Source organism: Falco naumanni, chromosome 7 (assembly GCF_017639655.2).
Source record: "Falco naumanni isolate bFalNau1 chromosome 7, bFalNau1.pat, whole genome shotgun sequence".
Lineage (NCBI taxonomy): Eukaryota > Metazoa > Chordata > Aves > Falconiformes > Falconidae > Falco > Falco naumanni.
This window is the reverse complement of record NC_054060.1, coordinates 14853347-14866191: the sequence shown is the minus strand read 5'-3', so window position 1 is coordinate 14866191 and position 12845 is coordinate 14853347. Positions and strand designations below refer to the sequence as shown.

The following is a 12845-nucleotide window of genomic DNA, read 5'->3' as shown; positions in this document are numbered from 1 at the left end:
AGGTACTGTCCTGTTTTCCAGGTCATAGTCATGGAGTAAGTCCAGACATAAAAGTGTCTACTTGTAAAGTACCGAGCGATCGTCATTCAGACCAGAATACTAGGAAACTTACCTCTTTTATAATGTAAATTGTCTCCAAAAACTGAAATATATTACATCCACTAGAACTGTTGTGTCAACTTAAAGGGTTGTTTTGCTTCTTTGTATTTTTTCTACTGGACTTTATATCAACTTTCTGTTATTTGCACCAAGTGGTTAAAAAGACATAGTTGTCATCTTCTAAAGAGAAACTATAGCCCCTCTCAGTTGTCTTTTACGTACACCAGACAGAATTTCAGCTCTGTAGGAAACTTCATTCACTACAGGAATTTTAAGCTACATTTGATACACTGACCATGCAACCATATAAAATTGTTTGGAATTTCATGTTGATTTTATAGAAATTACAGTTGTTTTCAATTTTGTATGCCCATTTTCAGGGTTTTTTTTTTCTCTTTCTGGCTTTAATCTGATTTTGTTCCCAGTTACTTTGTGGTATATTCAAGTCCCTCTTCTGAAATTTTATGTGGATGCATTAGATAAAGTAACTGAAAAACAGAGTTTACATTTTCATTTTTAAACAAAGGATGTTTAAGACCTCGTTGAAGTTTGGCTGCCTGAACTTCTCATTGGCAGCACCTTATCAGTTTAAGCATGTCTTTAAAGTAATTTTGGTTATTAAAGTATTGAAAGAGTATTTAAATGAAACAGTCTACATATAACAATCTTCTCTATCCCATCCTAGCTGGGTAACTTTTGCCTTTTCATTAACAGAGATTGAAAGGATTAGAACGTTTTACTTCAAAAGGAAGCACATAAGAATGGACCTGCTAATATTACACAAGGACTTTCTGACTGTAGATTTTAGTTCTTTATAATTTCTCTGAAGTATCTGGTGCTACTTAAAGTAACACTTAGAAACTGGCACAGACAAATCTCACACCTGTGCCTGTTCAGCATTTGTCTGTATTTCTGTATGTGTTTTTTTCTGGAAAGGTATTAGCTTACTACGCCTCTCCTGCCTCACTGAAGGAACTACCTTAGGGATAAAACCTTGGCTTTACTGAGTTAGCTGAAATCTTACTATTCACTTTAATGAGGACAGAATTTTTGCTTTTATGTATAAAATGACCTAAAACCACAATTCAACATAGTAGGTTTACTTCTATTACCATTTTTCTATGGATATAGAGATTTACCTCTTTCCAGTGAACCAGCTAACAAAACTTAGCAGGAACACTGAAACTCAGCCACACTTAGGTTCACAGTAGAGAAGCAATGAAACTAGCACATTTTAATTCAGTTCATGTCTTAAGGGCAGTCAAAAATGGTATACCCAAAAAGACACTCTTCAATTTTCACAAGTTTTGCTTAAGTCATCTTATCATCCTTATAAAGCTAATCTTTAGACTACATTACTGTTTTGTTGTTGGTTTTCATATCATCAATTACTCAGACACAAAGCCCTTCCTTCATTTGTAGAAAAATGAGATTATTGGATTACTTTCCAGTACACCAAATGTTGCTCCTGGCTAGTATTATTAAAGACATTGCAATGATGCAGAATTCCAAAATGAAAGAAAAGAGAAAAAAGAAGAGTTGGTTTTTTAAAAAAACCCAACAAACTAAAAGATCACATTCACAGACTTGGCTGAATGGAACAGTCACAACTGTATACCATACCAGATACACTAAGAGCATAAGGAAAACCGTATCAGCTCAGATCCAAATGTAATTTAGCCCAGCATCCTGTTGGCAAGAATTGCCAGTAGCAGATCGTTACAGAAAGCACAGAAGAAACAGGAAATACCTGCAGTTGGCCAAAATTCTGGTTGAACAGTTTTATTACCTCTTGACACCTACTGATGGATTACGTTCCCAACTGCAACACCACATCCTACTGTCTATTTACCATTATGGAATTGCTTTTACAGAGATCGAGTACCAGGAACACATACAAAATACAGACAGACCAATATGAATAGCATGGCATATAGTGCAATATAGTGTGATATCTTGACTTAATAGAGATACTGAAAGGAAATGAAACAAAGAGGGAAAAACACAACTTACTTTCTGTATTTTATGGATCTATTATTTTATTATTTGGTATATCCTTTTGGAATTTCTTGCTTTTGTGCTATAATTGTGATGCAATATAAAAGTTAATTTTTCTATTTAAATATAAGATATAAAATGATGACTAGAAGAGACAGTGATTTCCATAATCTACGTGTGTCTTTAGCCTCAGAGTTTGTGCTGAGTGCTTATGTATCAAGTGGAGTATTAAAAACCAGTAAAGGACTTTAAGTGTTTTCACAGTGACATTATAAGTGTTAAAGATTCCATTAACTAGTTTGTCCAAGAACTTGTGCTTTGAGAATTATGCAGCACCTAATAGATGTGCAGGAAAAAGCTATTCAACTCAGAAATCTTCTATGTTCAGAAGCACCTTGTAAAACAGATAAAGGACTGAAATCTGTTTGTATTGAGCATTACTCAAAAATCATTCTTCCTGCTCTGTGAGAGACTTCTGATATTGGATAGTGAATTTAAGCATGTGCTACAACTGCAATGCTGACACTGATAAACTAATAAACTTCCAATGTACAACTTCTGAACCTTAACAGTCTCTTTCTGTACATAAAGAAAGAAATTTCAAATTCATGTATGTACACGGCATTGTGTAATTAAGAAGTGAGTTGCATACAAAAGACTATATACGGAAAGATCATAAATCAAATTCTTTGCTAAAATCAGCTACCACGGTTAACTACACAGTGGAGTCTTTTCCCAGTTTGCTAAAATTGTGTTTCCATTTCCTGTATAATTTACTTAATTTAAAGAAAAAATTGATGAATTGCAGCAATACTACATTTCTGAAATGAACAGAAGTATTAATGAGGCACAGCCTGCAGAAGAAACAGAAGCTTACAGTATGTTGTCTTCTTGCTTAAGAAACTTGTGTTGTACACCTTAAAACAGAGAGAGGAACTCACTGATGAATAAATAAATAAATAAATAAATAAAAAAGTGCATGTGAGATGCCGCCTCAGAGACCTAAATCACATAAAAGCTTTGCTGAAAAGGGGAAAATTCATGTTTTGTTTCTGCTTTGGGAATACATTAAGACACATCAGAACAGATGAGGCATGATCTAGAACTGCTAACAGAGAAAAAAGCACATGCAGTTTATGACAGGCCATTTAATTCTGAGATAGACATGTTCTGAGCAAAGAATCAAGAATACACAAGCACTCTTTCCACCAAACTTTCTGTTGGTCTTTTTTCTTTCTCTTTGACACTGCTATTACTACAACATTTTTCATAGCTGTTGGGGAGGGAGTTCATGTGGTTTTCCCTCTAAACTTTAAGGAGAAAGGCACAGACAGAGCATCTTTAGAAAAGTGTTATTCAAAGACCTACAATATTCTTTTAATTTCACATCACCTCAAGTCAGGGTGTCAAATATTTATGTGAGAGCTAGCCCTAATTTTGGGAGTACATAACTGCTTAAAATTGTAAAAAGCACATTATAATATACAAACAGAACTGAATATGCATAACAAGTTATTAATCTCAAATTGTCTGTCTTTAATTAAAATGAATTGCTTTTTATACACAATGGGATTTTAACAAAGATGAAAAACCATGTAAAGACCTGAATACAATAAATCTATTACATGTAGTGCCCTTGTAAATTATAAGTAGAATATAACTTTGATAACATTTAATTTTGTCATTCAGATTTGTTATACAGGAGGCTTATAAAATATATTTGCATCCCCCATTTCTGTCCTATAACAAATTCTATATGGATAGTGTAAAGTTTCCACATAATTATGTTAGTATGAATGTCACCATCTACCTCAGAAAAAAAACAGGCTAAAAAATAATTTAAAATTTCTAATAGTACTATTGCCTTGGACAAAACCTTTTGGCATTTCCTTTTTAAAAGTAGTAGTATTTCTTACTACTGTAACTTCAGCCAACATCAGCTTACTCAAGGAAATCTTAATTCCTATTGTTTTAAAAAGTAATTTTGAACCTTTCCTTTTTTTAATTCTGTATAAATAGAAAGCTCAAACACAGATTTACAAAAAACCTTCTGCTTAAGTTAATGGCCAGCACAGGCAAAAGAACAAATGGATATAAGCTGTCGCTGAAAAAATGCAGATTGCAAATTATTACAGACTCTCTAGCCGTTAAAATAAATCAAACTCTGGAACAGCCTTCGGCGGAAACACTGGGGGCAAAGAAATAACAACTCCAATTTAGTATTGGCAAAGTTTATAAAAAGAGAATTATCTGATGCAATTCCCAGGCTAGCAGAGCACTGGACTTGATGACCCAGAGATCCCTTCCACTGTTATGTTCTTTGTTTGGCTAGATGCAGATGTTCATCTGTTTTTCAGCCTCACTGTGGTTTTTCTAAAGTGAAATTTAAATGAAAGTTAATACAATTTTTCTAAGTTTCAGTTAGAAATTACCCTTTGCAAGAAGAGTTGCTAGGCCTGTAGCAGCATGAAACTTGTCAAAGAATTCTAAAAGCTTTACTTAAAACTGGCTTAGCATTACAGAGAAGTATGAAGTATATGTTCAGAGATTAATGCCCAGCAGGACACACACCATGAGAAGAGGTAACAGATTCACTGGTAAATCTAGTCAGTAACATCAAGGAGGAAAGAAAAACAGAACAGTAGAGAAAGTAAAGGACATCAGGATATAAAAAAAGTATAGGGAAGAAAAAATATCATAGATGTGTAATGCCTTTTTCAAATAAACCTAATTAGTGAAAATATATTATGATGTGTGGTGGCTGTGAAGAGTCAATACGAACTTGAAAGAGGAAAACAGGAACTTTTTTGTTCATCAAGAGGAAGGTCATCTTCCAGGTGACAATCTAACACAAGCCTCTGTCCCCCCTCCTTCACTTGTCTCCCCTCTGCCTAGCTATTGACATTTGCCTAGAGTTGGCTGCCTTTGAAAGACCCCGTTTAGGAGAACGAGTCACAATACAGATGCTGCCGTACACAGTTATGTAGGTGACTCAATACGGAAGAAAACAGCTCAAACTCAGAAATATAACTGTAACCTATTGCTTAAAACAACAATACTACTACTTCAGCTTGAAACCAACCTGGTGTTCCTTAATAACTTGCACCATCCTCTTGCCTTTGTTCAGTATGTTGGGTTTTTTAACATAAGAATATTTTTTATGTTGCAGGTAACTTAACTGTATCATAGTGTATTAAAAGCTATTGCAGATACAATTCAGCAAGAAGAAAATAATTTTATAGAAAACAATGGTACATGTTTTCTGTTTTTGAATAGATAAGTTCTCAGTGCAGCTTTTAATGATTTTCAAGTACACACATCTTTGCAGCTCCGATCAGTCATAAAAGCACACCAGGGTCAAGCAAATACTTTATCTTCTTTAAGACACTGTGGTCTGTTTTCTATCACTCACAAGTTCTAAGGTTTACACTCTTTCAAGGAGATGATACTGCTACACAAGTCTTCAAAATAAAGGCTTTACACAAATTCTGTGAATCTTGATGGCTATGTACATAATTCTTCCAAATGAAACCCTGAGCCTGGTAAATTCTAAGATATGCTGATTCTTTGAAATAGAAAAAATACTTATATTAACATCACAGCTTCAGTATATACTTACAAATTACCACCATACAATTTTTAAGTGGCGGTGTGCAGACATTGATCACATAGAGATGACTGTTGAAGTCTAGCCCTTTCTTCACATGAATACATATTTTTTCTAAGAACGATTGCTGCAGATTTTCCATAAACTCAGAAGTATTACAGAATATTTATTCAACTAAACCTTTTAAGTTGACTGGAGAAAAACCAACCATTTTACAACCCTTACTCTGTGCCTTTGCAGGTATTTTAGAAATCCGAACAGTGGCAGTTGGAATAGTGGCAATCAAAGGAGTGGAAAGTGAATATTTTCTGGCAATGAACAAGTCAGGAAGGCTCTATGGAAAGGTATGGATGCAAACTTCTCTTGTGTGTAGAATCATCATGCACAATCTTAAAGATATGTGTTTTTAGATGGAGCATCTGTATAGTTTTTATAAAATAGATTCCTAACAAACTAAAATGTATCCTGTACTTATTCCATACATGCCATACTAGACTTTCGTGTCCATTTAATAAATTCAGTGATTAGAACTTATGTACTTTCTAAAAATGTGGAATGCAAAGGGGGAATAGACAAAGCTCAAATATTCAATACTCACATTTCAGAAGTCTGGTTTATTTATTTCAGAGATTAATAATATGGGGGGTTTATAATGCATATTATTCTCTCATCTTCCCTCATCTAAGTATTTGAAAAAACACTTGTACTTAATTTAGTCTATTTTATTATTTACTCTCAACAGAAAGTATGCAATGAGGACTGCAACTTCATAGAACTGATTGAAGAAAACCATTATAATACATATGCTTCTGCAAAATGGACACACAAAGGAAAGGAGATGTTTGTTACATTAAACCACAAAGGGGTCCCCATGAAAGGTAAAAAAACAAAGAAAGAACATAGAGCATCCCACTTTCTTCCTCTGGCAATATCCTAATCATGAATGATCTATAAAGAACTAGTTCCAGCAGGAAGATTATTTTTAAGACGACTGTTTGACAAGATATCAAGAGAGGCTGGAATACTACTGAGAAACTGAACAAGCTGGACTTGCGCATTTATGTTTATTTTTAAGAGACTACATGAAAAAATTTGAAAATATACACAAAACCAGATTTACTAACTAAAAGTTGTAAAAAATTCTAAAGAGTTGTACAATCATTATCTTAGTCATTGTAACTGGGTAGTTTCTTAAATTAATTTACCCTGAAGAATAAGTCATTACTTGATTATCTGATAATATTTTATTTAAAAAATCCTATCTGCTTCTTAAATATGGCTGCTATAATAATAATAAGCAGATGATAATGTTGTGTAAAATATGTCAGACTTTAAGGCTGCTGGAATGAGTTGTCAGATTATCAAGTCATTAGTAAATGTGGAGGCTGAGCAGTATTTTAAATACTTCCCCCAAGAAACTGATATCCTATACGTAAACTATATGATCAGAAAAAAAGTATAATCTTGTAAATGTTTATTGTTGTATTCAGATAAAAGAGTTAGTTTGGAAAAAATAAGTTTACTCTAACACAAAATGTTCCTATCTATTAATGAAACAAATACCAAATGCTGCTCTAAAAGATGTTTCAAATAGTGTATGTAAAATAAGAATAGGAATAAATAATGTACTTCATCTCACTTTTCACAAATTAACATTTTATATAACGATGAAGCAAAATCCAGACATACTAAGGTTTTTTATGTAACATATCCTATCTTTTGTATAATTCCTGTTAGGGCATACAGCTTTCAATATTGTTTCTCCATCCTTATACATGCTTTTTCTGTTCTTACAGCATTAAACTTTATTTTAAGTTGTATTTGAACTTTATTGTTCTAAGTTATTTAAATGTTATTTATAAAAAAAAATACTTATTAAGCTGCATCTGTTTCATATGCTTTTAATTCTAAAGGAATAACAAAATGGTCTGGCTGAGATGCATGAATTTTTTTCTGTGACCAGACACAAAGACTAGTACACAACCCTTTTGCCAACATACATTGGATGGCAGACAAAAATGACAGCCTGCAGCAAATCCCACAATGGACATCTCAAAAGAAACAATGCAAAAATGTAAAAAATCTTTGCCACATACTCTTGCTAATTACATTACCAGCATGCACAGAGTTACACCAGGTAAAAGAAGGTAACGGTTCTAGCAGGTACTGGAACTAATCCTTAGATGGTAGAACCTATACTCACAGATACAGAAATATGTAAAAGCCTATATGACTAGTTTGAAACTTCAGCTAAAATCAATGTGACCCGATGAAGAAAAGACATATTAATTTTCTATCTATCAAAGCTCAACTAAGCCCTGCACGACTAATGCATGATATCATTTCATTCTGTTCAGTTTGCCTACAAGTTTTCTCAGTACTGGGATAATTGTGCTTAAACAAAGAGCCCCCCAGAATATAGCTACCACAGCTGCTAGATGGCTGAGATGGAGATAAGTTAATTACTAATGGTCTTAAATGCTCTACTTTTCATTACAAATGTCTAGAGTCAACCATTTCCTCCTACATGACACCTTCTTTTTAACAGTACTCACAGAAAATGGCCACAAGTCTCTTTAATAAGTATTCCTTTTTTAAAAAAAATACGTGTTTAACAAATACAATTTGGCAATCCTTTCTTTTGACTTGCTATTATCAAACATCAAAGTGTAGATATAAATGGGTCTATGCAGAAAAAATTGTAAATACAGGTATACCAGTAACCCTTCACTGAGCTTTTGCTACTTTATCTATTACTCCTTCACTGAACACAATAGACTGTACTATCAAAGAAACGTTTTTGCTGATAACTGTCTGCATGACTTTCTGTGAATATACAGACACTGAAACAAAGTTCACACTCATGATCAACATTAACATACTCGCAAAGGTTTCTAGGTCTAAACTAGGTTAGTCGAAGATTTGAAATAAAAATTAAAAGAACAAAATCCCATTAAGACTGTTTGGGCTTAAAACCTTTACTGAAGTTTGAATTAAATTGTGAATATGCACATTAATGTATGAATATATATGCAAAAAAAGCTTAAAATTAAATCCAGATACAGACAACCTCTTCTAAAGATCTTTTGATTATGTAATTTAAGAATATAGGAATACAATCAAACAATTCCTGAACCCAAATGGTAATTAGCCCTTACTGCTATGTGCTTTTATCTAACGGATCACTATATTACCACCATTATCAGGTAAGCCACAGCTACTTTATGTTTTACAGCTGTCATATCTGAAATGCATCCTGTGAGTGAATGGTTCACAAAAAGACACCTGAGTGCAAATGACAGAATCCTTCAGTGGCACAGCCACATGTTGCAATACCTTCCTTATGTTGACTTAGTGGAGGGGCTGTATTTGAGATAAATCAGTATTTTGCCTTTCTTTTATGCTTTCTCTGTCATTCCTTCTGGAATTTTAATAGTCAGACTTAAAGGTCTATTCCAGTACATAATGGGAAAGGTGAACAGAAAAGCAAGATCAGATCAACCCAGCTGAGCAATTTTCAACTTAGAAAATCTCTTCTGAAATAAAATGTATTTCTTTTCAGGTGTCTCTAAAAAAATCAGTTTAGTGCTAAAATGGAGAATAATAATAAAAAAAATTACAGTGATGATCTACAGTAGTAAACTATTAAACGATAAGGATATAAAAAAAGAATCTATTAGATTTCAACAGGTATTACTCAAATAGATGTCAGAAATCCTCACAAAAGCCTTTGACATCAATTACACCACAATCTGATCTTAATAACAATCATGCAATATATCATGTGGGAGGAAAATATGTTCATATGAAAAGAAAGAGATATACCTCTCTGGATATGGCTCATTACTAACCTTTATAATGCTGAAGGCTGAAGAAAACCCAAAGTGGGCTATAAAAGCCACTCTCAATTGTAATTTCTTTGGTTTTCCTTCACATGCATTGGCTTCCATCTAGCTTTTTTCTTGGTTTACCACAGATACTACAAAGTGTAAACAGACTGTGGTTTAGAACTGAAATATAAGTTCCTGGGTTTAAATAGCCATTCTGTTTAGCCACCTTCAATAACCATGCACATTTCCCAGAAACTGCTCCATTACACAGGCTCTTTAAATTTAATTAACAAGGTTCTACTTACTTACTTACTTTTCCTTTGTATTAGTGCTGATAAATACTCTGTGACACAGAAATGAGTTATCTCATCTGGGGAATCTTATAAAAGACTGCAGAATCTCCATTCTCAGCAGTTTTCAAGACCTGACTGGACAAAGCCCTATGCAAATTAGTCTAAAATCCGTGCAGGCCCTACTTTGAGCAGAGGATTGGACAAGAGACCTGCAGCTCTCTTCCAACCCAAATGAGTCTACAATTCCATACAAAAGTTATTTTTCTCCAAACAGCCATTTAGAGTGCAGTTCAACCTCTTGAAACAATTACACAAAACACATTCTCCAGGTTAGGGGGATAATTACACATTTGCCTCACAGTTTATCTATAACTTGTATGTCATTAAAGGTATGCAAAATGGTGTAAATACATGCCATCACACAATAAAAACTGACAACTGGACAATTTCCATGACCTTTAAAAGACATTATATGGTACAGTATGGTCTCACTTTTAGTTCTGTTTCAAGTACTTTGAAACACTACTGTGTATAACATCTGTAATAATCAGATTACTAAATGATTAATCAAGTAATTATTAAAATACACTTGTCTGTGTTTTAAATTACTTTTTGAAGAAAAGATGTAAATTCTTTTTGAATGAGCTGAAGCAAAATGTAAGTTAATGTTAAATCAATAAAGTAATAAGAGAACAACAGTATTTCACTGTACTCAACGATCAGTATCCGAGTAGTCTAAATATTTCATAAGCCTGTGCAATCTAACTCAATACTAACTTTTAAAAAACCATAATAATTTCATCATATTTAACCCATATATAAAATGCAAGTGACAGGTTAGGATTTTCCCCACATTAGGGAACCAGCTGTCATCAGTGTTGAGATCCATACATAGAACTACTACACTTTTTTTAGACTAACATTTAATAACAACAACAAAAAGTAACTTCAACTGTTTACATCACTGGATGATTTTTAAAGGTAACAGTTACTTAAATCACATGTTTGCTTAAAATGGGAGAAGTTAAACTTATTAGCAGGAAAAAAAGCTAACTACTCTGTGCTGTTAGTAGAATAATTTTGAAGGCTAGGACTGTACTTAAAGCAGAAACTCTGATGGGAAAATATTCAAGGTTTTCAACGTGACATTTATATTAACTTTAATGATATTCATACAGCAAAATTTCTAAAAAAGTTTTCTAACACCATACATTTAAAGTCAGTCTTACACAAATACAATTGCAAAATTTTATAAAAATTTGCAAAAAAAATTTCATATACTATTAAAATTACCAAGTGCTAAAACTTGAGCTCTGCAGATACTGTCACAATACCTGGCTGAGGAAAGCTAGCTTGTAAATCTTGAGCATTCCAGACACTGTAATTCCATAACTGCTTGCATTCCAGACATAAAAAAGATTTTCTTCAATTCTGTTTGGAAAGCTGGTCCTAGCTTACTAGGATTGGTTGTTTCATTAAGAAAGCTCTTTTATTTAGAGGCCTGACACTTGAAAAGGTTGACTCTTAACACAGAGGGGGAAAAAAAGAACTCAAATCAGAGGAAATTACCTCCTCATGAGAATAAATTCTATTTCTTCAGTGCTAACCAGAAGGGCAGAGGAATTAGAATGAAGATGGATAAACTTGCCACACAAATGTTACAGTGTTTTCAGACTGAAGTCCAATACCAAACAGGAAACCTTACTTTTAAGATCATACATAAAATAGTGTTTTAGCAAAGACAGTTGATGATCTGAACACTGACAATTCTTCAATGAAGTACAGATCTTAAAGGATACCAGGTACCTAAAAGGTGGATATTGGTACCTAGTGAGAACTTGAAGGTGTCAGGTTAAGTAGGCTGCCAAAGTTCAAGAGATTTTAATAGGAAGTAGATGTCTAGTGTGCTTCCTACATGAGGAAAGTAGGTATCTGCCTTACTTAGTACCCAGACGGCTTTGAGAAACTCATTAACAAGTTCACTTTACATCTATCAACAGCTTCCCCATGTTTGAGGAGTTACGCTGGTCAGTTTTAAGCTCAGTCCTCTGCAGACTAAGCTCTTTCTGGAGCTAATACAGTCTGTGAAATTAGGAAACATTTGTGTCATCTGGATGTTCAGAATTTATTAAGACTAAAATACAAACCAGTCTTTTTCTAGCTTTGCAAGGCAGACACTGAAAACGGCTCATTCTACAGACCAGTCTTCATTGGTTTGCACCTGTTTTCTGACCATGTGCCAACAACAGATTGACATACCTATGGTGTGACGTTAACTGAACAACTCACGCAAATCCTTATGTAATGTCTTATTTATATATTTCTGGGTTTATACAGCAGCAAAGGCACTACTTCTAGCCTATATCCCCCTCCCTGAAGGGAAGAACCCCAGCCAAAGATGTTACATTGTCCCACCTTAATTTAAAAGAAACTGTATCTCAGTTTATTCACAGCATCACAGAACGGTTGAGGTTGGAAGGGATCTGTGGAGGTCATCTGGTCCAAGCCTCCTGCTCAAGCAGGGCTGCCTGGAGCCAGTTGCCCAAGACCGTGTCCAAACTTAGTATCTCTGAGGAGAGAGACTCCACAACCTCTCTGCACAACCTGTGCCAGTGCTCTGTAACCCTCACAGTAAAAAAGTGTTTCCTGATGTTCAGATGGAACCTGTCTTTCAGCTGGTGCCCATTGCCTCTTGTCCAGTCACTGGGCACCACTGGAAAGAGCCTGGCTCAGTCTTCTTTGCACCCTCCCTTCAGGTATTTATATACATCAGTAAGTTCCTCTCTGAATCTTCTCTTCTCCTGGCTAAACAGCCCCAGCTCCCTCAGGCTTTCCTCATGGGAAAGATGGACCAATCCCTTAATTATCATCATGGCCCTTCAATATACTGTCTCCGGTATGTCCATATCTCTCTTGAACTATGGAGCCCAGAACTGAACCCAGTACTCCAGCTGTGGCATCACCAGTGCTGAGTAGAGGGGAAGAATCACCCCCCTATTCTTCCAACTACTTTAGCAA

General features: G+C 34.5%; 1 protein-coding gene and 1 long non-coding RNA gene across 3 annotated transcripts in view; one reads left to right on the top strand and one right to left on the bottom strand.

Annotated features, from left to right (window-relative positions):
* FGF7 (fibroblast growth factor 7) overlaps positions 1-7524 on the top strand; it is a 29950-nt gene extending 22426 nt beyond the window's left edge. For both annotated transcript variants that reach the window (XM_040601293.1, XM_040601292.1), the window contains exons 3-4: positions 5945-6048; positions 6447-7524. In XM_040601293.1, coding sequence (XP_040457227.1) covers positions 5945-6048; positions 6447-6641 — 299 coding nt within the window. In that variant the 3' untranslated portion in view covers positions 6642-7524. The remainder of the gene's footprint in view (positions 1-5944; positions 6049-6446) is intronic.
* The window catches only part of LOC121091453, a 94543-nt gene that overhangs the window by 75878 nt on the left and 5820 nt on the right, over positions 1-12845 (bottom strand). The gene's annotated exons all lie outside the window — the stretch shown is intronic.